The sequence below is a fragment of the Capra hircus genome, chromosome 9 (genome assembly GCF_001704415.2).
Source record: "Capra hircus breed San Clemente chromosome 9, ASM170441v1, whole genome shotgun sequence".
Taxonomy (NCBI): domain Eukaryota; kingdom Metazoa; phylum Chordata; class Mammalia; order Artiodactyla; family Bovidae; genus Capra; species Capra hircus.
This window is the reverse complement of record NC_030816.1, coordinates 86,120,803-86,148,000: the sequence shown is the minus strand read 5'-3', so window position 1 is coordinate 86,148,000 and position 27,198 is coordinate 86,120,803. Positions and strand designations below refer to the sequence as shown.

Genomic DNA, 27,198 nt, shown 5'->3' with positions numbered 1-27,198 from the left:
ACATCAAATGAATAATTTGAGGGAAGGAAGTTGAGGAGACATTCTAGTTTGTAATATATCTTTATGTAACTACAACTTAATACCTTAAAATAGTCATATATGCAAAAACAACACAGCATAAAAGGATCATATCTTACACTGTCGTCTTGAAACCACAGTATTACTGTGGACACTCCCCTTACTTCACTCTACTGACAAACTTTCAATTTTGAGCTAATTCAGTGACATGACTCTGAATTCAGTGACATAATTCTAAAATCCACCTGGAACTCATAATCTTAGATGTTTCAGGTGTTTCAGACTCTGACATAGACAATCCTGAACTAAGTTGTGGCTACCTTTATAATAGGTAATGTATTATATTATAATAATATATATATAATATATATTTATATATATTATATAATATATTTATATATAATATATGTATATATTATAAATTATAAATACAATGTAAATGTGTATTATATATAAATATAATATAAATATATAATAGATAATCGAGCTAAACTGTGACTACCTTTATCACAATAATGGATTTATATGTGAATGGAAGCACAGCAGTAAGACAAACAAAAGCTTTTTTAAAAAATAAACCATCATCAATGTCTATGGAAATTGAATTCAATGTCAGCTTATTACTAATTATACAACCTACCACAGACAAATAGTACAGTTTCCAAGAAGTGCTGTAAGTATACAGGCATGTACGCACATATATACACATGTGGGCAAATACATACACAATGCTTATATGTCACTAAAGTCATATATGTTATATACATACACTATATTTTTATATACAAATATATGTACAAAATATATTTTTGAACTATATCAACAAACATATTATATATGTACACAAGTTATATATGGTCCATACATCTTATTCTAACTTTATCCTGTAGCTAAGTGCATGAAACTTTATAGTTTTTTCTGAAACTGAAAATACAATTTTCCATATACTAATTTACTGGACCAGGAGAAGAAGAATTAAAATACTTATACTTCTCTCACAAATGTACAGCACAAATAGTATCTTTAGGGTCTATCACAGTTTACTTCCACCAAATAAACCAAAGATCAAGCATATATCACAGATAAGAGAAGAGAGAAGATTTATTTTAAACTTTGCAAACTTCAGAGATGGTCAAACACTCTACCACCTTCAACATTCATGGAAGCTTACTTCTCATATGGATGTTATTACGATCAATCTACCACTAAAGTAATTTAAATGAAACTACGTCCAGTGGCAAAGATACACTTGATGGTACCTGTTTTAATAAGAAAAAACAACACTCCTATTTCTTGTTTTCTTACGCTCAGTCTCATCTGCACAACTTTAATAAGCTGTTGCCTAAAAACAAAATTTCTAAGACTTTTTTCTTCCTTCTATTCTTGCTCTATCAAAATATATTAAATTTCTGTATTTACTTTAAGAGTAAACACTTCTATAATTCTATACATAAAGAAAACACACTGATAAGACTACAGTGAGAGGGGCACTCTCCGTCCCCCTTCTGATGTCTATGTCAGAAGCCTCTCTGTCCTTTTGCATACTTTAATAAAACTCTGCTACACACACACACACACACACACACACACACACGCACATGCACAGAGAACACACACTTATTACAGCCATACTCTCACGATATAATGTACCATACTATCCAGAAAATAAAATCTATCAGAACAGGGTTGTATAACCAAGCAAAATTTGATAACCTCCTAGAGGTAATTCTTATTTCCCCCCAGAACCCAGTGATTTCCATAAGTATATTAAGACATATTTTTATATTTTCCAGTGGCCTTTTACATTCTAAACATTTACCATCCTCTGACAGGCCTCACTCTTCAATGGTACAAATAATTCTCTAAATTTGGACGCATATCTGTTAACCGTATGTGTACCATGGGGGGAAAGCACACCTCAAAATACATGCAACAATAAAACCAAGATTCAAGGTTAAACACTCTAAATACTGCATTTGGATCAAGGGTTAAGCTATTCCTAAGAAACGACAATCATTAATTACTTAAAAAACGACAAAGTCCAGATTTCCCATAATAGAAATACTACCATTCTGTGCTTAAATTTTATAATATAAGCTGTTTAAATATAAAATAGTAAAGACTAACAGTTTATATGACAGACATTCTATCAATTCAATGTTACTTATGTGCTTAGTTGCTCAGTCATGTCCAACTCTTTGCGACCCCTTGGACTGCAGCCTGCCAGGCTCCCCTGTCCATGGGGATTCTCCAGGCAAGAATACTGGAGTGGCTTCCTATGCCATCCTCCAGGGGTCTTCCCAAGCCAGGTCTCCCACATTGCAGGCAAATTCTTTACTGAGCCACCAGAGAGGCCCAATGTAGTACTTATAAACCCATATTATTCTTCATCCTTTAAGATTGTACTCCACCATATAAATGGCAGAAATACGAATTACATGGCATATGACAGTAAGTGTGGTAAATGGATTTCAATTCATTACACTTAGCAATGTGTGGGCTTTCTTGGTGGCTCAGAATGTAAAGCATCTGCCTGCAACGCAGGAGACCCAGGTTCAATCTCTGGGTTGGGAAGATCCCCTAGAGAAAAAAATGGCAACCTACTCCAGTATTCTTGCCTGGAAAATCCCATGGACAGAGGAGCCTGGTGGGCTACAGTCCACAGCGTCACAAAGAGTCAGACACAACTGAGCGACTTCACTTTCTTACCAATGTGCTGATATATAAAAAGCCAGCAATATTTTAGAATTTTAACTAAATACAAAAATGCATTAAAGGCTTTATGTATAAAGCATAAGCAACTTTAAACCAAATATCTCTGACTCTTAAAGAGAACACTCAAGTGTCATTCATCTGAACTAAACAGACCAAGCAAAATATCCTGTGATTCCTATGTTCTCCTCAATGTCGAAATGGGTGGATAAATTTAAAGCCTGTTCTCTCAAGAGTTGCTTTATAGGCAATTTTCTCCCAGTATCAAGGTCTGCAATTTCCATTTGGCTGCCAGTCTGCGATTAAATTCATCACCTTTATTATAAAAATGTGCTTTACTCCATGGCCTGCTGCACAAGAACTGTAAGGAAAACATTTTTCACTGCTAACAACGAATTCATCCTAAGGCAACCACCACAGCCCCATAGACACTAGTGCCCTCCACCAGGTGCAGTGGCCTGTCACTCACGAAGGACCCGAAACAGCCGTGTAACCCACAAAAACAACGCGATTCTACAGGAATGCCATGGTTTCAGTTTTTAAAATAAAAGGCAACCAATTTCCTAACTTTCACAATCAATGTTATTGCAAATCAATTAACCACAAAAGTCAATATACAGAATATTTTCAAATTCCAATACAGAGACAAAATGGTTTTTCAAGTGTTGGATAATTAAGTATCCATCTTTACTCTATCATTTAAAAGTTCATGGTTTGTACTGTAGTTTAACTTTCACTATCTGGGCAAATAACCAACGGTCAAAGATAATTATAAGATATATCTGTTTATAGAACACTTCCATCTAACTTTACCTTCTTAATAAGTCACAACATAAACTTCAAAGGAAAAAAAGAAATAAAAATCTTTCCAAAATAATGGCATTATAATTACTCACCATGTCGTATTTAGGACAATACTACTCACTTGTGAGATTTAAATTTTTTTAAATATTATCTATAAAATTAACATTTACAAACTTTGACTATACACCAAAAGCTCAGAAATCTCTTATTTTCAAGTTAATTTGACAGTATCCATTTTAGAATTTACAGGGAAAAAACAGAACTAAATTTCACATTAAGTGAAGCTTGTAGTAAGAGAAATTATCAGCTCATACATAGTGAACCTGGACTTTCAGGTGGCTCGGTGGTGGAGATATAACTGCACCTGCCAATGCAGGAGACGTAAGAGACCGGGGTTCAAACCATCCCTGGGTCAGAAAGATCCCCTGGAGGAGGGCATGGCAACCCACTCCAGTATTCTTGCCTGGAGAATTCCATGGACAGAGGAGCCTGGCGGGCTACAGCCCATGGGGTCACAATGAGTTGGACAGGACTGAGCAAATTAGCAACACGCACGCACAATGTGAACCTAGAAAAAAGTTTCATTTTCCTGCTAGGAAATGTGGTCCCTCTCCATCTTAACCTGTGCATACCTTTGCCTCAGCAGTTAAAGCACCGTACTGTACTTCTCAGTTCATTTCTATCTCCATTCCATTGTATGTCTCCTTAAAAACTGGACTATGCCTTATTCATCTTTGCATCTCCAGCAAAGTACTAGATTTTTTTTAAGTGTACTGAAAATTAAATTACAGCAAGAGTCAACTAAAATCACACAGATCACAATCCACTAAATTTACAGTATTAGTCAAAACCAGTATTTTTTTAATGGAATAGAACACAAAAATACTACATTATACCATAGGTAATAAAAATTACTATTTCATGAAGATTTCATTTATTATATAAATATATATGTATGTGTACATAACAAAGTATGTCTCTTTTTAGGAAACATTTAAAAATTTAAGGTATATGCCTTTTCTGGTTCATATTTATACCATTTGTTCTGATTCACTTTTATACTATCAGGCTATATATACTTGCTAGTCAACAAATAATGTTAACAATCAAAAGAGACCTAATTTACAAAGTGAAAGATTTTAACTTCTCACACTCCCTACCACTCTGTAAAATAAACAAAACTGACCCTTGAATAGAGAGATGAATAACCCAGTACTGACTTGTGTTGGCCCTCCGCAGCCAGTTTCTCCACAACTGAGGATCCAGTCACCCATGGACTCTGCCATACTGTAGTATCTACTGTTGAAAAATGTCCACGTAAATGTCCCGTGGAATTCACAACTGTTTTGCTCAAGGGACAACTGTACATTTTCCTATAACCTAAACAGAAGCCTAGGATTTCCTAACTCAGATCTTACTTTCACCTTCCTTCATTACTAGCATTCTCTAACTGATCCATTTATCCATCCCTCTATTCTCTTACTCTTCAGGTTTTTAACTTAGGTAAGTTTCTTACAGACACCTCTTTCAACCTCTACAGAACATCAACGCAAATGCGCCTATGTATTAGCACAGCAATGACAGTGACTCTGAACCGAGTATTCAGAACATACCACATGGCTTTCCCACTTTCCCTTATCTCTATCTTGGACTTTATCACATTGCTCAGAAGACATATGTTCTATAATGAAAGGGGGGGGGGCACAGCAAGGGGGAATAACTTTAACAAATTACTTTAAAAGATTTGTATAAAATATGGACAGTGAAAGTTCTTATGCAAATACACACTAAACTGTTCCCAGACCTAGATTCAGCCTGCAAGAAAATGCTGAAGGAGACTACAACAAACTTAGGAGAACCTTCTGACTTAACATCAGTTTAAATGACAACATCACTGTGTGAGATGCTTAGCTTTACTCTTTAGAGGAAAAGCTAAAACACAGTAGGCAGATATTTCAAGTAATAAAATGAAATTTAAAATAATTAAGACTACTCACATCAGAAGGGAGTCACCTTATGCGAATTATCAGTCTGATAATATGATATAATTCTCCACAGAGGGGATCAGGCCCAAAAGTACCTTCTAGTAATATAACTTAACATAACTTACTGATATACTTCTGCCACAAGAGCCAAATGAGCTATCACTTCTGAAACCAGGAGCTTCTAGTCTGTCAAATGTCTTCATATCCTTTGTAAATGAAATGTATTTACATACTATACAGTGAAAGGATGGAACTGTGATCTCTAATATTCATTTCAGCTTTAAAATCTGAATTATAGTGTTTTTCTTTGAACAAGGACAAAATTTTTTTAATAAAAATCCTTCAGGCCTTCTAAGTGAAATCCAACCCTTGTATTTCCCCCTTTTGAAAGGCTGCTGCAAACTATAAATGTCATCAAAAAGTCATTTTATAAGACTGAGTAACTACTGGAACAACACAGCGAGCTACCATCTTATATGCATAGATTAAAATTGAAATCCCAGAAAACACTCAACAGGTTACTGATTCACAGACCTCAAAAATCTATTACATCACTGCATCTCAATGTCCATTAAACAATCCAAATATTTTCTTTTTAAAATTTAACACTTCTTCTTCACCTTAAAGGTCAGTAGTTCCCAAATTTACAAATTTTACACTTGAGCCAGTCATATATTAGTACACCAACATATTTCTATATGCATATCTATTTCAAAACATGTTTTACTCTGTTATTTAAATTGTCAAAATTCTGTTTTTACTTTCAGGACTTTAGCTTTTTTAAATAGCAAATCTACACTGTTATTGAAGTAACATACACTGATTCAAATAAAATTCACTATTGAAACCCTCTGTCTCAGTTGTTAAATAAAGCCAAGAAAGGACACTTTTCTTGCTTCAAAATGGAAACTGAAATAGTCCTAAACTAAATGAAGTTTAACTGTCTTTTCAAAGGGTACTTTGATCTGACTTGAATCAGCATGCTCATTCGAAATCAAGATTCCCAATTATTATGTAAACTTTTCTCTCTCCAGATACACAGATCTTTATAATCCTCTTTCTAGTATTTCCAATATATCCTCAGACCTTTTGTTTCAAGAAGAAAAAAAACTCATTCTTTTACCCAATTTCAGAAAATTCTTGGTTTCAGGTCCTGTATATTTAATGTATCAACACATACTGAATTCACAAAAGAATATGTAGCACTTCTTCGACTACAGAATCCTTCTATTCTCAGACCACCTGAAGAAGCCAGCATTATAAGAAACAGGCCTCCAAAACACTTTCCTAAAGCCTCTCACAAACCACAATTAAATTAACATATCTTCCACATCTCCCCTCCAACATGAGAGCGCAACCTCTCAAGCCATTACAGCCGAAGCAAATGGGGAGGACAATGAAAACCAGACATGAGGGAAAACCCACACCACACAGGCAGACCAAGACAGGCTGGCAACTCGCCTTTCTAGAAGCCACCCTTTCACTAATGCCATGTCCTTCTCCTCCCTGCACCTGAACCCAAAACAACAGCCAACAGACACACGCACAGTAACTAAAAAGCATCATAATAAAGGGGTAAGTAAATCCAAAGGAAACAAAACAAAAAGCCAAAGCAGGTATGCACAGTGGCAAAAAACCACAAAAGAACACACAAGAGAAGACTCTACACATGGGCATCAACAGATGGTCAATACTGAAATCAGACTGATTATATTCTTTGTAGCCAAAGATGGAGAAGCTCTATACAGTCAGCAAAAACAAGACCAGAAGCTGACTGTGGCTTAGATCCTTATTGCCTTATTGCCAAATTCAGACTGAAACTGAAGAAAGTAAGGAAAACCACTAAACCATTCAGATATGACCTAAATCAAATCCCTTACAATTAAACAGTGGAAGTGAGAAATAGATTCAAGGGACTAGATCTAATAGACATAGAGTGCCTGAAGAACTAAGGACAGAGGTTCGTGACACTGTACAGGAGGCAGGGATCAAGACCATTCCCAAGAAAAAGAAATGCAAGAAGGCAAAATGGTTGTCTGAGGAGGCCTTACAAAAAAATAATTATGAAAAGAAGTGAAAGGCAAAGGAGAAAAGGAAAAATATACCTATTTGAATGCAGAGTTCCAAAGAATAGCAAGGAAAGATAAGAAAGCCTTCCTCAGTGATCAATGCAAAGAAATAGAGGAAAACAATAGAATGGGAAAGACTAGAGATCTCTTCAAGAAAATTAAAGATACCAAGGGAACATTTCATGCAAAATGGGCACACTAAAGGACAAAAATGGTCTGGACCTAACAGAAGCAAGAGATATTAAGAGGTGGCAACAATACACAGAAGAACGCTACAAAAAAATCTTCATGACCCAGATAATGACAAGAGTGTGATCACTCACCTAGAGCCAGATATCCTGGAAAGCGAAGCCAAGTGGGCCTTAGGAAGCATCACTACAAACATAGCTAGCAGAAGTGATGGAATTCCAGTTGAGCTATTTCAAACCTTAAAAGATGATGCGGTGAAAGTGCTGTACTCAATATGCCAGAAAAATTTGGAAAACTCAGCAATGGTCCAGGACTGGAAAAAGTCAGTTTTCATTCCAATCCCAAAGAATGTTCAAACTACTGCCCAATTGTACTCATCTCACACGCTAGCAAAGTGATGCTCAAAATTCTCCAAGCCAGGCTTCAACAGTACACGAACCATAAACTTCCAGATGTTCAAGCTGGATTTAGAAAAGGCAGACGAACCTGAGATGAAATTGCCAACATCCGTTGGATCATCAAAAAAGCAACCAAGTTCCAGAAAAACATCTACTTCTGCTTTATTGATTACGCCAAAGCCTTTGACTATGTGGATCACAATAAACTGTGGAAAATTCTTAAAGAGATGGGAATACCAGACCACCTGACCTGCCTCCTGAGAAATCTGTATGCAGGTCAGGAAGCAACAGTTACAACTGGACATGGAACAACAGACTGGTTCCAAACTGGGAAAGGAGTACGTCAAGGCTGTGCATTGTCACCCTGCTTATTTAACTTATATGCAGAGTACATCATGCAAAATGCTGGGCTGAATGAAGCACAAGCTGGAATCAAGACTGCCGGGAGAAATATCAATAAACTCAGATATGCAGATGACAACACCTTTAGGGCAGAAAGTGAAGAGGAACTAAAGAGCCTCTTGATGAAAGTGAAAGAGGAGAGTGAAAAGGCTGGCTTAAAACTCAACTTTCAAGAAACAAAGATCATGGCATTCAGTCCCATCACTTCATGGCAAACAGATAAGGAAACAGTGGAAATAGTGGCTGACTTGATTTCGGGGGGCTCCAAAAATCACTGCAGATGGTGACTGCAGCCATGAAATTCAAAGATGCTTACTCCTTGGAAGAAAAGTTATGACCAACCTAGACAGCATATTAAAAAGCAGAGACATTACTTTGTCAACAAAGGTCCATCTGGTCAAAGCTTTGGTTTTTCCAGCAGTCATGTATGGACGTGAGAATTGGACTATAAAGAAAGCTGAGCATGGAAGAATTGATGCTTTTGAACTGTGGTGTTGGACAAAACTCCTGAGAGTCCCTTGGACTGCAAGGAGATCAAACCAGCCAATCCTGAAGGAAATCAGTCCTGAACAGTCACTGGAAGGACTGATGCTGAAGCTGAAACTCCAAAACTTTGGCCACCTGATGGGAAGAACTGACTCATTTGAAAAGACCCTGATGCTGAGAAAGACTGAAGTCAGGAGAAGGAGACGACAGAAGATGAGATGGTCAGATGGCATCACTGACTCCGTGGACATGAGTCTGAGTAAGCTCCATGAGTTGGTGATGGTCAGGGAAGCCTGGTGTGCTGCAGTCCATGGGGTTGCAAAGACACGACTGAGTGACTGAACTCAAGTGGCAAAATATTGGAATCGGGGTGGGAAGGGGGTAAATTCAAGAATATGAAAATATGTAGCAAGCATAGCAATCTATCACATTAACACACACTGGACATAAATATGTAGACATATGAAATAGAAGAAAAAATCCTAACAGTAAGATATAAAAGGAAAAAACCTTAAATGGGTCTCTCACTATCAACAGGACAGAAGCTAAACTCCAGGCACTTAAGCTTATCTACAGTAGAGAACTGATCCTACTTGGCATGTCCTAGCTACCTCTTTAGCAACAGTCTTTAGTCCTCTCTTGTTTCAGTTCAGTTCAGTCGCTCAGGCGTGTCCGACTCTTTGCGACCCCATGAATCGCAGCACGCCAGGCCTCCCTGTCCATCACCACTTCCCGGAGTTCACTCAGACTCACATCCATAGAGTCCGTGATGCCATCCAGCCATCTCATCCTCTGTCGTCCCCTTCTCCTCCTGCCCCCAATCCCTCCCAGCATCAGAGTCTTTTCCAATGAGTCAACTCTTCGCATGAGGTGGCCAAAGTACTGGAGTTTCAGCTTTACCATCATTCCTTCCAAAGAAATTCCAGGGTTGATCTCCTTCAGAATAGACTGGTTGCATCTCCTTGCAGTCCAAGGGACTCTCAAGAGTCTTCTCCAACCCCACAGTTCAAAAGCATCAATTCTTCGGCACTCAGCTTTCTTCACAGTCCAACTCTCACATCCATACATGACCACAGGAAAAACCATAGCCTTGACTAGACAGACCTTAGTCGGCAAAGTAATGTCTCTGCTTTTGAATATGCTATCTAGGTTGGTCATAACTTTTCTTCCAAGGAGTAAGATCTTTTAATTTCATGGCTGCAGTCACCATCTGCAGTGATTCTGGAGCCAAAAAAAATAAAGTTTGACACTGTTTCCCCATCTATTTCCCATGAAGTGATGGGACCGGATGCCATGATCTTCGTTTTCTCAATGTTGAGCTTTAAGCCAGCTTTTTCGCTCTCCTCTCTCACTTTCATCAAGAGGCTTTTTAGCTCCTCTTCACTTTCTGCTGTAAGGGTGGTGTCATCTGCATATCTGAGTTATTGATATTTCTCCTGGCAATCTTGATTCCAGCTTGTGCTTCTTCCAGTCCAGCGTTTCTCATGATGTACTCTGCATAGAAGTTAAATAAGCACTTAAGCTTATCTACAGTAGAGAACTAATCCTACTTGGCATGTCCTAGCTACCTCTTTAACAACAGTCTTTAATCCTCTCTTGTTTATATCACTTTATTTTTTTTTTTTTTTTAAGCTGGGGGAGATGGGCTGTGAGGCTTATAGGATCTTAGTTCCTAAGCAAGGATCAATCCCACACTCCCTGAAGCGGAAGCACAAAGTCTTAACCACCAGATGGCCATGGAAGTTCCAATTTTATTACTTTTATTTCATGCCACCTACCCTATAAAGGGGCTTCTCCTGTGGCTCAGCTGGTAAAGAATCCGCCTGCAATGTGGGAGACCTGGGTTCATTCCATGGGTTACGAAGATCCCAGGGAGAAAGGAAAGGCTACCCATTTCAGTATTCTGGCTTGGAGAATTCCATGGACTCTATAGTCCATGGGGTCACAAAGAATCAGACACAACTGAGCAACTTTCACTTTCTTTCTACCCTGCAAACAGATGGGGAAACAAAGGAAACAATGACAGACTTTACTTTCTTGGGCTCCAAAATCACTGCAGATGGTCAGTCCTAAAGGAAATCAATCCTGACTATTCATTGGAAGGACTGATGCTGAAGCTGAAACTCCCAATACTTCGGCCAACTGATGCAAAGAACTGACTCCTTAGAAAAGACTCTGATGCTGGGAAAGACTGAAAGCAGGAGAAGGGGACGACAGAGGATGAGATGGTTGGATGGCATCACCAACTCGATGGACATGAGTTTGAGTAAACTCCAGGAATTGGTGACGTACAGGGAGGCCTGGCGTGCTGCAGTCCATGGGGTCGCAGAGAGTAGGACACGACTGAGCAAATGAACTGACTGACCTACCCTACTACTCAAACAACTTGAAGGTATGGAATAAATCTGAAGCTTTGCTGTATTTTTCCTAAGGTGCCACACATAGTATGCATTCAAATATTTACAAATAGAATAAAAAACTTCAAATAAATATGTTGTCATTAAAAGCTACTATGTGAAATTTGCAACTGACATTACTCAAAAATTGCATGTCACATAATAGCAATCACTTCCTACTGGAATGCAACATTAAACACTGCTTTCCAGGTACACATTACAAAAATAAAAGAATTACAACACTTAGTAACTGAAGGTGGAGAAGGCAATGGCACCCCACTCCAATACTCTTGCCTGGAAAATCCCATGGACGGAGGAGCCTGGGAGACTGCAGTCCATGGGGTCGCTAAGAGTCAGACATGACTGAGCAATCACTTTCACTTTTCACTTTCATGCACTGGAGAAGAAAATGGCAAGCCACTCCAGTGTTCTTGCCTAGAGAATCCCAGGGATGGGTGAGCCCGGTGGGCTGCCGTCTATGGGGTCGCACAGAGTCAGACACGACTGAAGTGACTTAGCAGCAGCAGCAGCAGCGGTAACCTAAGGCTTCTTAAACAGTAAGTACTAAACTTCTGAAACCACTGATGTATCATCATGCAAGCTTCCTGAAAGCAAAATGATATGTACGATAGTAAAGTGTTGATAAATTATAATATACCTTTATAAGATGAACTGTTACCATAAAAACTGTATTGATAAATGATACAAAACGGCAGGGGAAAATGCTCATGACATAATTTGTTTCAAAAAAATAATAATTCACATTAAGGTTCAAAGACAGCATGCTAGGCTATTTCTCTGCCTTCACAACACCAACCTTCCAAGGATTCAGAGACCACAGGGCACCTTACTGTGAAAGGTGAATTAAGCTGTGCATTTTCAGGAATTTGCTGGTGGTCCAGTGGTTAGGACTCAGCACATTCAATCTGAGAGCCCAGGTTAAATTCCTGGTTCAATTCAGTTGCTCAGTTGTGTCCGACTCTTTGCGACCCCATGAATCGCAGCACGCGAGGCCTCCCTGTCCATCGCCAACTCCCGGACTTCACTCAAACTCACGTCCATCAAGTCCGTGATGCCATCCAGCCATCTCATCCTGTGTCATTCCCTTCTCCTCCTGTCCCCAATCCCTCCCAGCATCAGTCTTTTCCAATAAGTCAGCTCCCCGCATAAGGTGGCCAAAGTACTGGAGTTTCAGCTTCAGCATCAGTCCTTCCAATGAACACCCAGGACTGATCTCCTTTAGGATGGACTGGTTGGATCTCCTTGCAGTCCAAGGGACTCTCAAGAGTCTTCTCCAACACCACAGTTCAAAAGCATCAATTCTTCGGCACTCAGCCTTCTTCACAGTCCAACTCTCACATCCATACATGTCTACTGGTAAAACCACAGCCTTGACTAGACAGACCTTTGTTGGCAAAATAATGTCTCTGCTTTTAATATGCTATCCAGGTTGGTCATAACTTTCCTTCCAAGGAGTAAGATCTTTTAATTTCATGGCTGCAGTCACCATCTGCAGTGATTTTGGAGTCCAAAAAAATAAAGTCTGACACTGTTTCCACTGTTTCCCCATCTAATTCCCATGAAGTGATGGGACCAGATGCCATGATCTTCGTTTTCTGAATGTTGAGCTTTAAGCCAACTTCTTCACTCTCCTCTTTCATCAAGAGACCTTTTTTTAGTTCCTCTTCACTTTCTGCCATAAGGGTGGTGTCATCTGCATATCTGAGATTATTGATATTTCTCCCGGCAATCTTGATTCCAGCTTGTGCTTCTTCCAGCCCAGCGTTTCTCATGATGTACTCTGCATAGAAGTTAAATAAGCAGGGTGACAATATACAGCCTTAGGGTAACTAAAATCCTGCAAGCCATGCCACAAGGCCCAAAAAAAAAAGTTTGTATCTTCAATTCTCTACATTTCAGGAATAACAAAAAAGAGCAAAAGTTGTCGAGGAGGGTAAATGCAAGCTATTATCCACTCTACAAAGGCACCACAGTAGACCTCTTCTTCTTGGTCCTCCAAATATTAACAAAGAAAACAGATCCATCCCTTCTTCTCTCATGGCCGAGTTCAACTTCAAGTAATGGAAGGAAAAACGGTATTTTACAACTGACTTGGCAATTAAAAAAAAAAAAATGCTCAGTATAAGAACTAGAAACATAATTTAAATGCAGCAACTAATAATAAAACATATATCCACAAATCAAAAAGTTCCTAAGAAGGAACTTAAAATTGCAAGCCATTTCAAAGCAAAATATATAATACTCACCCAACCAAAAAAAGCTGATAAGGAATGCCATAAACGATAATAAAGTGAGACAAAATTACCTTTTACTGCTGATAATTTTTTATTACTATAATAAAACTACAATCTCCCAAAGAACTTTCTCTTTATACAACATGTAATAGGAAACTATGGCACACATTTTTTTTAATACCTAGATTAATAAACAGAAATAAATCTCCTGGTAAAGATTTTAGAATTGCGAAGGTAACATACAAACAATATGTTTAAACAGACTTGACACAGTCCCTTTCCAAAACAAACCAAAACTATTCAAACAAAGAAGCTGTAAAGGCAGAGAATATTTCAGAATATTGCTGTAATCAATCCGATGTCCTAAACCATTCATATTTTATATAGTCAACATAGTAACATATGGTCTCTTAAAAAAAACTCTTTAAAGAAATATCACAACTGATTTAAGTACTACCCCAAATTAAATTCAGCAACTGATATTTGTCATATTCCTGAACAACTCTTCTGTTAGAATTTAAGGAAGAAAAATTCCCTATTCTGGCAAGAGAATTATCTTTCAACACATTTTAATCACTAAACACTGTCTTTTGTGTACTAATATCTCCATCTGCTGGAACAGAACTTTCTTACTACCAAAGTTCCTAAGGACAAAAACTCTGCAGTAGAGATTTTGCAACTACTTAAAAATAAAATTTAATACTAATTTCTACCGAGGGATTTTTTTTCCCTCTAACTCATAGAACCTTAAAAGCTTAGACCTATCCTTATTCTTTTACCAACATTATTCAGAAAAATTCACTGAATTCAAACACTTTGCCTGCTACGTTCTCTCCTCTCTCTATCCTTAGGCTTAAGATACAAAGCAGTAAGCTGGACAGCACAATCTTCTTCCTTCCAGGTTATCTTTAAGATCTCTATCTCTCTGGAACATATCTCCATAAATACACACACTCACTAACCCCTAATTATAAAATATATTCTCCCATAATTTCTGCTGGACATGAGGTAAAAACTAATAGAAACAGTCAGTAAAACAGCAAAAGAACTTAGCTAATAACTGACAACATCAAAAGCTCAAAAACAAGATTTGGTAGGAAAAAATACTTACTACAAATTGAATAAAGCCAAAGAAGGAAAGAAGAAAATTATATCAATTGGAAGAATAAGAGATCACTGGTTGTATCTATAATTTGTAACATGTCTAAAATATATTTAAAATGTTATAAATATATCAGTAGTTTTATAATTACTAGCAATATTATTTTGAAAGTATGTTCTTTACATTGTAGCATAAAGTAAATAGGAAATTCTGTCACTGTCAGAAACTACATTATTTTGGTGTTGGCAAGAAAAGAAAGATACGATTATAAAATTAAATAAACGTTAAAACTGAATTGAAAGTACAAACATGAACTCATTAACTGTTGAGCTCTGTTCACAGAAAATGGCCAATGGCTTGGAAGTAAGCGCACCCTGACAGCAACCAATATGCTGAAGGCCTAAATTCGCATCTCTAATACCATTTCCACTTGAAAAAAAAAAAAAAACCTTGCAGAAAGGGTTAATTCTAGCTGTGGGGCAAGGGAGTTTGGGGCATCAAACTGTCCCAGAAAACAAGGAAGATTTTTAAAAGACACGAAAGCCAGTTAAGATTATCACAGGCCAAAATTGTGACAACTTGAACATCATAAAGAATATTAATTGCAGTGAGTTTATTAAGATTCTTGAGCCCTTAATAATTATCATGAAACACAGAAAAAACTCTTTAGTCATCTTCTGAGTTAGCTAGCAAACCAACACTTTACTTTCAAAACCAACCAACACTTAATAAGAATTAATTCTTTAATAAGAATCTATCTAACTCTTCCATTGGGAGCAGATTCTAGGTTCCCTCACAGCAGAACCAAAACTGGGTCCCCAGGGGGAAGGGACACCCATGGTGTTATACTTGAACCTGTCCATCTTTAGCTCAGAATTCCAAAGTAATAGATAAAGAAGACATAAAAAAACAAGCTCAGTAACAAGAAAGTTACATCAGTGTCATAAAAAAAAAAAAAAGAGAAAGAGATGGTTCTAGATTTAAGGCTTCAAGCTCTAACAATCAGATTCACTGAGTGATTCTGAGTCAGATTCTGATTTCCACAAGCCAGTTCAGTTATAAAGAATATTCTGGAGATAAAAGGAAATCTGAGGAGCTTCTCTGGTGGCTCAGCAGTAAAATATGCCTGCAGCGCCCAAGACGTAGCCAATGCAGGAGATGGGGTTCGATCCCTGAGTTGGGAAGTTCCCCTGGAGAAGGAAATGGCAACCCACTAGAGTATTCTTGCCTGGGAAATCTCATCAACAGAGCATCTGGCAGGCTACAGAGTCCATGGGGTTGCAAAGAGTCCGACAGGATCAAACCAACTTGGCACACAAGGGGATCTGAAAACAGATGCTTATTACATGAACTGTAGGATTAATCCATTTTGTTCGGTGTGAATTTACTATGTAGAAAACTTGTTTTTAAAGAGATATATAAATATTTAGAGACAGAATGCCAAAATCTCTAACTTACCTTAAATAAATTAAAGTGTGGGCTTCCCTGGTGGCTCAGACAATAAAGAATCTGTAAATGGCAACCCACTCTAACATTCTTGCCTGGGAAATGCCACAGAAGAGAAGCCTGGCAGGCTATAGTCCATGGGGTGGCAAAGAGCTGGATACAAGTAAGCAACATACACACACACACACACACAGACATACACACACACTAAAATGGACATAAGCAGTCAAGTTCCCAGAAAGTCTTCATTGTACTTGATGAAACACATATATTTAACAGTATTAGCTAAGTACAGTTGAAACAAAAATTTTAAGTCAAACTATCTCCAAAAGTCCCAAGATTCCCAAACCAAGAGTTTCTTTAATTCTCTTTAATTCACACAGAAATCAAAGTTCAACTCTAAGTAACCAAAAACTGGACTGACGGGTAAAAACATGAGCCCCATGTGTTCTCAATACTTTAATATAAATACAGTAACTTACAAGTAAAGAAAACAATAATTTGCATTATGTTTATTTTCAGTTAAAACACCATTTTAAAAAACTCTAAAAAGTTAAAACTAAAACAGAAAAATCAAAAAATATTTTTTCTTAAATATCTGGAGAAAATATAAGATTCTTTCCAAATTCCCTACTGTCTTAATTCTCCACAGTGTCCAAAGTCTATTTCCTTAAATCTACTTGTTCTATACACTCTTGCTAGTTTATCCCCAGAGATTTCATCATGTCATCCTGGTACAACCCAAGTCATCAATGGTTCCTTACAAGACAGAGTAAAACCTGAACATTCACCCCAGCATTCAGAGCCCATCACAATACAGCTGTAAGCTGGTTTCCTGGCTCTGCTCGTCTCTTCCTTCTCAATGCTTCTCTTCATGCATCTGTCATCTCAACATCCTCAAAACACACTTTTATGCAAGTCTTTCAACCTCCCATCACTACCATTTTGATACTATTTCACTTTTCCCTTCTGCTGGAACATCCTTTACCCTCCCATGCACCTCATTAAAAACCAACTAATAATACCATTCACCTATTAATACCAACTCAAGTTCCACTTCTTAAAAAATCCTTATTAGACACTTCAGCATAAAGCGACTTCTGAACTTCCAGAATGCTGGAACTGAATGACTCTCCCCAACACAAAAACTAGCTGATACTCATTTGGATAATTTACCCTTCTCCTTTTTGTTGTCTTCTCTCATTCTCTACAAACTGCTTTGCTTATCTGGTTGCCCATCCTATGAAAAACAACCTGAAAATGTTGACAGAAGTTAGATGATGCTGCCTTATAGCCTAAGAAACTCTTTTGCATATAATAGTCTCCCCATCCTCTGAGCATTTTGAAGTTACCAGTGTAGCTGATAATTCCACTTAGAAACTAAGGTTCAAAAAGGTTACAGATCTTGAAGATCACCAAACTAACCAGTTAGCTGTAAAGTCATGAACAGATTTCCAAGTCTATTAGCCAAAGAACTGTTACTACTTTGCAACGTAAGTCTCATTAGCATATGGACAGAAACACAAATTCATTTTCATGTTCATGCTGGCACACGTGTGTACACAGGCCTACACACAGTCAACACCTGAACACCTGTTCTAACAATGGGAGCATCACTGCAACAATAGTGACAGCAGGAGCAAAACTAATAAAGGATTCAGTTCAGTTCAGTCGCTCAGTCGTGTCTGACTCTTTTAGGAGCAGTAAATTTCAGAGTAACATATATGGTCTTAGTTTGAAATTTTTATTTCTTTTTATCCATTCTATCAGAGTTGACACATTACCGTAATACAGGTAAGTAACGGTGGTTTATACTCAATTCTTTCGCATCTACTGGAAACAGTGAAAACGCCAGATGTGGGCCTCGGGAACAGGATGCAGGGGCTATCTAGGGCAGCTCTATTTCCATGGGATTTATTATCATCCACCTTTTGGCTGCCACTAGAGTTGCCTACCTATGCTTGTAACCACCCTATGCTAATCTGAAACTGATACAAGTTTGTATAGTACTGATTTGAACTGCCCAACAATAGGTGTTCTTCGGAAGGACTGATGCTAAAGCTGAAACTCCAGTACTTTGGCCACCTCATGCAAAGAGTTGACTCATTGGAAAAGACTCTGATGCTGGGAGGGATTGGGGGCAGGAGGAGAAGGGGGCAACAGAGGATGAGATGGCTGGATGGCATCACCGACTCGATGGACATGAGTCTGAGTGAACTCCGGGAGATGGTGATAGACAGGGAGGCCTGGCGTGCTGCGATTCATGAGGTCGAAAAGAGTCGGACACAACTGAGTGACTGAACTGAACAGAACTGAGTAAACTTTGACACAAGTTTCCTCGAGTAGTTTTCAAAAATAGGAATTTACAGTAATAAAAAGAGTAGAAACAATAGTTAATATTCACTAGATTTATTTGTACCATGTTACTTTAAGAGCTAAAGCTCTATCCTTCGGCTACTAATCAGTTTAAGTGAATGAGTTGAAATTCTCTAAAAATGTGTTTACTTTCTTATTCGCCCTTCAATTATCATAAAGATCTACCACTGAATAATGTGTGTGTGTGTGTGTGTGTGTGTGTGTGTGTATTCTAGCTCCAAAACTATGACCAGCATTTTGCTGAAGCCCAACATTTCACAGAATCAGGAAAACCCTCATTTTTTTTCCCCCATCATGTCCACAACCCAAGGCATCAGCAGTTCTCTTCCTCTGTTCCGTGTCGGCAGTAGCACGGTCAACCCGCAGACCCCCCACCCTGCTGTGGGATCTGGACCAGTCACAAGGCTCCCTAACTCAGTCTCTGCACCTGTGAAATGAAGACCTCATCCCCCAACTCACAGTTCCTGGTAGCTCTGAAATTCCATCATCTTCTGGCATCACTTTAGCACGCCTTACACTCAACTACATCTAAGAAGAAATGTTTCATATTTCTCCCAGTTTTTTCCACATAAAAGCCTCTTCAAACACTCTTTGTAAATGAATTTTCAGATCCTGTACAACATTATGAGATTGAGTTAACGGAGAAGTTTCAAGTAAAAACTGCATAAAGGTTTGCTTTTTACTAGCGCTTTCTTTTTAATGTAATAAATATATGTATGTAGTGTATTTTTCCTCCAAGAATCTGCAAATGACCAGGTGATCATGCCCCATCTTTACAACAACTTGTCCTGCACTAAAGTCAAAAGCAAGATATTTAATACCCACTCTCTTTTCCACTGTTGATATATAATCATTCCAATCCTGAGGCCAGACAGATTTTGACTTTGAAAAACTTCCTTGCTCTAAACTTCACCATTGCAGCACCCAGGCACAAGGATTTCAAGGTCAGCTCACATCCACTGCGTGGCTCCCTTTATACACAGGCAGGCTTGGACACACGCAAACACACACATACACCCTTTCCTTACAACCACGGCCACATAGCACAGGACGCCTCGTGGACTTAACTGCACTTTCACGTGTTTCTGAGACTGCAACCTCCTTAAACAGCACCCAAATTGATAAATCCTGCTTTAACAAAAGTAATGTGACAGAAATGCTGAAAGTAAATTGAATCATTTCACCAACCTCAAAACTTAGTTTAATAAAATATGTAGGTTAGAATCAATATATGAACAACAGCATGAACATTAACACAATTCTGTTTATTAGACTTGACAGGATTGCTAGTTTTGAAATGAGTTTCTGCTTCAGGAAACTGAGGAAATGTTGAGAACATTAAGTACAGTCATCACCTTGTTAATTACAAGAATTTTGGATAAATCACTTAACTTCGACAAGCTATTGTTAAACTCTTGACAGATTTACTTTAAACACTGTTACAGATAAAGCAAAGAAGTAGACTCCTTTTAAGAGAATTAAATTTCAGTTAACTGAAATTTACAATTTATCAGTCTTCTAAGTAATGACACTTTAACTTAGCTTCAATAAACACCTGTGTCTTAAAAACTGCTATTTGTGTTAAATTACTGTAACGGCCACATATGTTTACACTCAGCTTTCCTCTAAACGGAAACCATTCAAATAGTCCTTATTTATCCTGAGCACATCACAGCAGCGCTTAGGGAAAAGAAATCTTTCATACGCACTGTGCTTTGCACAGAGTACAAGACATCCACATCTGCTGAATGTTGCCTTTATAGGTAACCGCCTAGGGGAAGGTTCACCTATATAATTCCATAAATGCCAAAACATGCACAAGCTGAGCTGAACACTGACAGATCTCTTCTGCCTATGGACTGATACACTTTGTATAAGACTGGCTAGAAACTACTGCTTAAGTAAAGCAATTTTATCTTCCTAATTTTCATTCATACCAATGGTAGTAAAATAAAATTAAGCTCCTTGAGGGCAACTACTGCAAAAAATATTGTAAGATTTCTAAAAAATACCATTTTTAAGAAAAACGTGTACCTTTTTTTTCTAATTACCCAAAACAAACTGCTTAATCCTGTATTTTAAAGAAACTAGAAATGAAAAAAGAATTTAAAGTGTGAACCTATTTATTAATTCAACAAATATCTGAGATCACACATATGCAGGCTGTGAGGTGGCCAATTTCAAGAAACTATTTCTAACAGACAAAAGAGAGATATGACGTTACAAACCAGCAACAGGCAAAAAAAGAGATGATGCTACCATGTTAAGTATGTTGATAACTATATAGAGAGTAGTACGTAACACAGGCCGGAGGATTATATTTATAGTCAAATTTCGTAAGAGTCACACTAACAAAACAAACTGTACTCACTATGAAAAGATTAATGCTATTTTTGCTTTCTATTAAATGAAAATAAACCTGTAAAAATCTTACTTGGGCATCAAACAACCTAGCTATTTTGAGTCCCAACACTGAAATGCCAATTCAAAAAAAGGATAAGCATTTCCTAAAAGTTCTCACTAAGAGAAAAATACATTTATGCACTTAGAATTCACACTGAACTGTCAATGTCAAAAAAAAGAGGGGTCAGAGAAAATGATAAAGTCCTGTCAATCATGTAAATAAAAAATCAGCACATAATTTTAACTATGACTTCTTCACATGGCCCAAGCATTGACCCCTTCCGCTGACCCTAAAATAGATCCTTACATATCTCACAATAGCTTACATGTAAGTAACAAAAAATTGCTCAGTGGGCTCCAACTTTTAAGTAATCAAAAACTAAAACAACAATAGCATAGCACTTCCAACATCTCCAACAGAGTAAGGCCAAGTTTTATTTGTAACTGCATCATTATAAATTAAAGTATATTAACAGCATTAAATTCTTAAGCAAAATAAAATATGGTTCAAGTGAGATTATAAATAGTTGCCCTTATAAACACACTGGTGTAATTATCTTTAATGCCCAAAAAAGTCAAAAAATGAAACAAAAACCTTCTACTGGCCTCAAAAAAGGAGCACCTGAATCATGCTCAGGAAAGAGAAGGAGGGTTCACTTCATGTCTTTTGTTGCAGTAATCTATTTCCCTTAAGAAGGAAGCCAAAAACCATCTGTTCTTATGAAAACCAGATGCATTTCAACGTCAGAATTGTGACTAGTACGGGAATAACAACAGGAATAAGATGTGTACAAAGCTTTAAAAAGATAAAATTAACTTGTTTTCACTTGATATTCTCAAAGCCATTTAAGAAAAGGTGCTCATACCAAACACTAGCAAATGAGACCTATTTCTATTAACTCAAGTACATTACAGCCTTGAGAGTACAGATTTACTACAAAATCATGTAAATTGGATAAAGTTAAGAAAAAGAAGTCACCTGCATCATAGTACGCACAAGTATTTTATATACACACTCTGTCTACAGAGAAGTTAAGCTTCAAAAGTATTGAACAAATGTTGAATAAATGACCCATAATACAAATTATCATTTCCGTTATTACCTTATTATAGCTGCTGACACCTCCTGGGTGAGAAGAAAAAAGAATAAAGGAGAAAACTGATTACGAAAACTAGCTTCCTTCTCATTACTAATAATGCAAAGGTCTGTGCATACAGAAACACAACCTTGGCTCCTAAAGAACAAATTAATTACTTCAACTTAAAATCAGTTTGTCACAGATACTGATTATCGTCAACAATGCTTCCTCAGGGGAAAAAAAAAACCAACTATAATAAACTTATATAACAAAATTCCTCTCAATACAAAAAAATAAATAAATAACCATGTAGTTTCTAAACTGAGCAAGATTTCTCAAAAAAAATAAAGTGTAGGAAAACTAAAAATATAACACGTTCAGTAATGAATGCAGAACGAATGGAAACGAACACTTAATACCGGAAAATGTTTAGCTAGAAAAGCAAGTTTTATGTATTTTTTTGCCCTCATTTTCAAGGAAGAGGATACAAGTGAGAAAAAATAAATTGAGGTCAAAAAGAAAATTTACATCTCTCCTCACCCCTCAACCTCAAAAAAGAACATGAGAAAGTGAACACAAATTTTTCAGATCACTAATGTGGACTCTAACATGTTTGCTTTTTCTGAACCATGCAGTACTTTTTCAGTTATCCACAATAAAAAGATTTAGGCTAGCCTTCCTCAAAAACTATACCATATATTCACATTAATTTTCATATCTGCCTAAAATTGAAAACTCAGAATCTAATTTTAATATCTCTAGATCTCCATTTCCCCCTATTTGGGATTTTTAAGTGGAGTGATTTTATTTTTACTTTTATGCTGTCTCAATTCTAAATTGCAATAATTTATTAAAACAGAATTTGCATTCAAATACTGTTTCTGCTTAAGTCTCACTTTCACAAGGGAAGGGTCCCCCCCTCCACGAAAAAAAAAAAAAACCTATTCTCTCCCATGAATAGTTCCACAGCGGTTCAGTGGAAAACTTCTCTTTAAAGGAAGAGCAGTTTAACACTTTAAAACCTCAAACCTATCTGTGATCGTCTCTATCTCAATGGAAGACTAAGTACCAGAATTATCAACTGATGCTATGTCTTTCATGAGACTAGTCCAACCTAGAATGCATTCAACAACCTAAGAAAGCAACCATGCTAAATTAAGTTACTTCAGAGAAAAATCTGACACCTTGCTCCACAACAACAAAAAAAACCAACACAGTAAACAAAAAAAGACTGTTCACAGTCCACAGTCAAAATATAAACTAAAGGTTAACTTGGCATAAAATTAAAATGCTCACTCTAAAGCATTCAAGTTTTAATCAACCAAACGAAATCTAGAACACAGAAATCCCCAATGTGTAACTGGCCAAATAAATATTCTCAAACTGACCAGAAAAAATTTTTAATGCTTTTGAAAAATATTTCAAAATAAAATTGCTACTCATTCAAAACTTCCAATTATCAGAAGATACTACTGTCAGTAAATGCAATATCTTGATTAATCACTGAAATAAAATTTAGTTTTAACTAAATTTAAAAAGAATTCTTCAATCATATGGACAAAGAAAATTATAATTCCTAACCACAAACAAGCAGATTAATTTGTTCTGCACAATGATAGGCCACAAAGGAGTAAAGGACAACTTGCCAAATTTGAGAATCAAATCATCCAGCACAGATAAAAACGTGATGAACTTCAGAAACCAATATTTTTCTTAAATCAAATTAAGTTCATAAAAAGGCTAACAATTACAGGAAGCAGCTTATTCCACACTAAGGAATAACCCCTTTTCCTCCCTGTTTGTACTGGTCTGATAAAAAACAATCAAACTTCCTAGTCATTATGCTGTCCCTTTTTAAACATCCTAGCCACTATACAGGAGCATTCTTCATGCTGAGGAGTTAAAAAGGCTAAAACTCAACAGAGACTGAGAAAGAGATGAAGCAAACCATAATAAAAATAAAATATACATATTACTCAGACTGTTTCCTCCTCAACCAGTGGTTTACAACATTTAAAACTCAAACGATTACTATTTCCAAACAGAGAGAAATGAACAAACAAACCTTTGTTAGAAATAATGGACATAATTGGAATTCTAGATTTAGAAGATTAAAAATTATCATGCCAAAGGTTAGAACCAACTTCAATTACCATTTAGAGATTTCAGGCCAACATAACACTACAAATGAGAAATCTTTCAAAACTAGTCAGAGAAACTCAAATTATTTACTTCAAGTAGTACAAATGAGGAGAAAACATTTGCAAACTTTTTATAATCTCCTATGCTGTCTTACTGAATCCAACATTTTAATTCAGACTGCAACTTAACTTTAACCCTAATATAATCAAAGCCTGTTTTCATTTTAATGACTATAAAGGATTTCTTCTATACAACTAGGCTTAAATAAAAAGCAAACCATAACAAAAGCTTTTACGAATACTACTAAAACTTTAAATGCATCAAAATATGCCAAGAAAAAATAGCGTTATTACTTCCATAGCACATGTGGAATTCATGAAATCACATGAAATGTGATAAAATTGATCCGAAGTATTTTCAAATATATATATGGACACAGAATGACAAAATGACCTATGATTTTAAGTTTCAACTAAATTTAATGTAGGTCAGGTAACTGACAATGTTACACATTTTGCTCCAAACATCTCTTATGCTTAAAAAAAATAACTGGCGCCCCTTAGCGCCCACAATTGGAAATACTCAATTTAAGAGTTCCAGCAATTTTTTTTTTTTTTTGACATTCCAGAAAGTTTTCTGCCTCCACAAGCTTTCAAATGCCAACACAAATAGGAAAAGCAGAACTCCTTAAAGGCACAGCTCAAGTTTTCCCCGGAACAATTTGATGTGAACAGATTTGCTGTTTCAACTACGGGGTGAAAAAAACTCATCTCAATGAGATCTATCTACTGCTGTATATTTAACATATAAGCACACACACCAAAAAAAAAAAAAAAACTACACAGTAATATCCAACAGTTTTCTAGCTTTCGAGTTGTTTCTGAGACTTTCATGGTAACCAAAGCTCCTGGGATGCTTCTTCAACCACCTTTTATCACGCAGATATTTCCGGTCTTTTGTTCTTGCGTGACATTCCAACTCCCCAACCTTCAGATTCCTTTCTCCCAGGTCTGTTGTAAAAATCTCTCAAAATCCTTGCGAAAAACCTACAATCCAATGTTCATCGCTATGCAGCAGTTTTCCGTTTTCTTCAAACAGTCCTCCCGGAGATGCTTCTAAGCAGAAAAAAAAAGAAACTCCACGCTACTCGATTTTCAAAAATGACCCCCTTCGTGGTGGTCGCCTTTCTACTGGCGGCCACGGAAACGCCCCCGGACGGGGACGCTCCGGCCCGGCCGCGCCGGCGAACCTCGGTCGAGCCCTCTTCGAGTCGTCCAGAACGCACGTCCTCGGAGGTCCTCGCTCCTCGCAGCTCTCCGCCGACGAAGCTCTGCTGCAAACTTTTGCTCGCTCCGTCTTCGCCCTTTCGGGCGCCTCGGCTTCCTGTCCTACACACCGAGGCGGCCGCGGCCCCGGGGAAGAGCTCTCCGCCCAAGTTCTCTCCAAGTCGGACGCCGCCCGCACGCGTCCTCGCGGTATTTCGCGTTCAACCCCCCCCGAAAGTGAACTTAAAACTCCCCGACGGGGCTCGCTTCCCCAAACAAAAGGACAGAAAAGTGCGTTCCGCTGTCATTTTGTTCTCGCCTTCGGCTACGGCGGCTGTACTTTCGGTCGGCTCTGGGATGCCTTTCAATTCACCCAGCCCCATGCTCCTCCGTCCCCTCGAGTATTTACAAGCTGCGCAAACTTCCAAAAACAAAAGCACAAGCCCCACTCGGAGAACCGCCAGGACCTCCGTTTGGGGGCGGAGGGGGGACGGCCCCTCCGGCAGCGGGCCCGAGGCCGGTGTCCTTCAGGCGCCCGCGAGGCGAGGGGCGGGCAGGGCCGGGCTGCTCCCCAGGAGGCCCGCGGAGCTCGGGGCCGTCGCGGAGCTCGAGGCCGGGCCGGGAGCCGGCGGCCCCGCAGCCTCCCCGAGCGCACCCGCCGGGGAGCCAGCGGCGCAGGGCCGGGCCGGGTTGAGGGAGCCCGGGGTAGAGGGGGGGCGTCCCGCCCGCGGGTCCCGCCCGAGCCTCGGCCCCGGCCCGCCCGCCCCGCGCCCCCCGGCCTCGGCGCCGCCTCCGTGCGCCCCGCCCGGGCCTCGCCGGCCCCGGGCGCACGGTCCCCCCGCCAGCGGCCGCGCGACCTTCCCGCCCTCCCCACACTCCAGCGGGCGTCGGGTCCCGGGGAGAGGGGCCGCCGCCCGGGCGCGGGCCGCGAGGGGCCGGGCCGGGCAGGACTCACCTTCGTCCAGCAGCCGCTCGAGGTGGTTGAAGATCCCGCAGAAGTTGGGCAGGCTGCTCATGAGCTTCTTGTCGTTCATCAGCTGCATCAGGTAATCTGGGGTGGGCTTCGGCTTCTCCTTCGTTTCCATTTCCCCCACCATATTCCAGGCTCCGCAGCTCACTCCACCCGCCGCCGCCGCCGCCGCCGCCGCCGGAGAGGGAGGGAGGGGCGGGGAGCCCCGGCCGCCGGCCGCTCGGGACTCGGCGTCCCGCTCCGCTCCGCTCCCGCGCCGGGCGCCCGGGCGGCCGGACCGCGCGCTCGCCGCGCTCTCCCCGCCCCCGCAGGCACTTTCCGCCCGCGGCCCGACGCGCTCCCGGCCCGCCGCCGCCGCTCCTCGGCCGCCGGCTCGGCGCGTCCCTCACGAGGCCGGCGGGCGGGAGGCGGGTCTCCGCGGGCCGAGTGCGGGCGCGGGGCCGCTCGGCGCCGGACGAGGAGGAGCCGGGCCGCCGCCGCCGCCGCTCGCCCGCCCGCTCGCTCGCTCGCTCGGCTGGTCGCGCCCGCTCGGCCGCCGCCGCCGCCTCTGCCGCGGGCTCGGGGTCTCTCTGGGCTGGTCCCCGCCGCGGCCGCCTCTCCGCTGCCGCTGCCGCCGCGCTCTGACTCCGCTCCTCCTCTTCCTCCTCCTCCTCGCCGCCTCCTCCTCCTCACTCACTTGGCGGCGGAGTTCGCCTCAGTTC

General features: G+C 39.5%; 1 protein-coding gene across 7 annotated transcripts in view; it reads right to left on the bottom strand.

The window, feature by feature from the left end:
* The window catches only part of QKI (QKI, KH domain containing RNA binding), a 156,879-nt gene extending 130,122 nt beyond the window's left edge, over positions 1-26,757 (bottom strand). For 4 of the 7 annotated variants that reach the window (XR_001918566.1, XM_018053446.1, XM_018053448.1 and 1 more), the window contains exon 1: positions 26,483-26,729. Coding sequence is in view for 6 of the 7 variants with exons in the window: in XM_018053446.1 (XP_017908935.1) it covers positions 26,483-26,624 (142 nt within the window). In the remaining variant the exon portion in view is untranslated. Of the gene's footprint in view, positions 1-26,482 lie in introns of all 7 variants that reach the window. The other 3 variants (XM_018053449.1, XM_018053451.1, XM_018053450.1) reach the window with 2 other exon arrangements.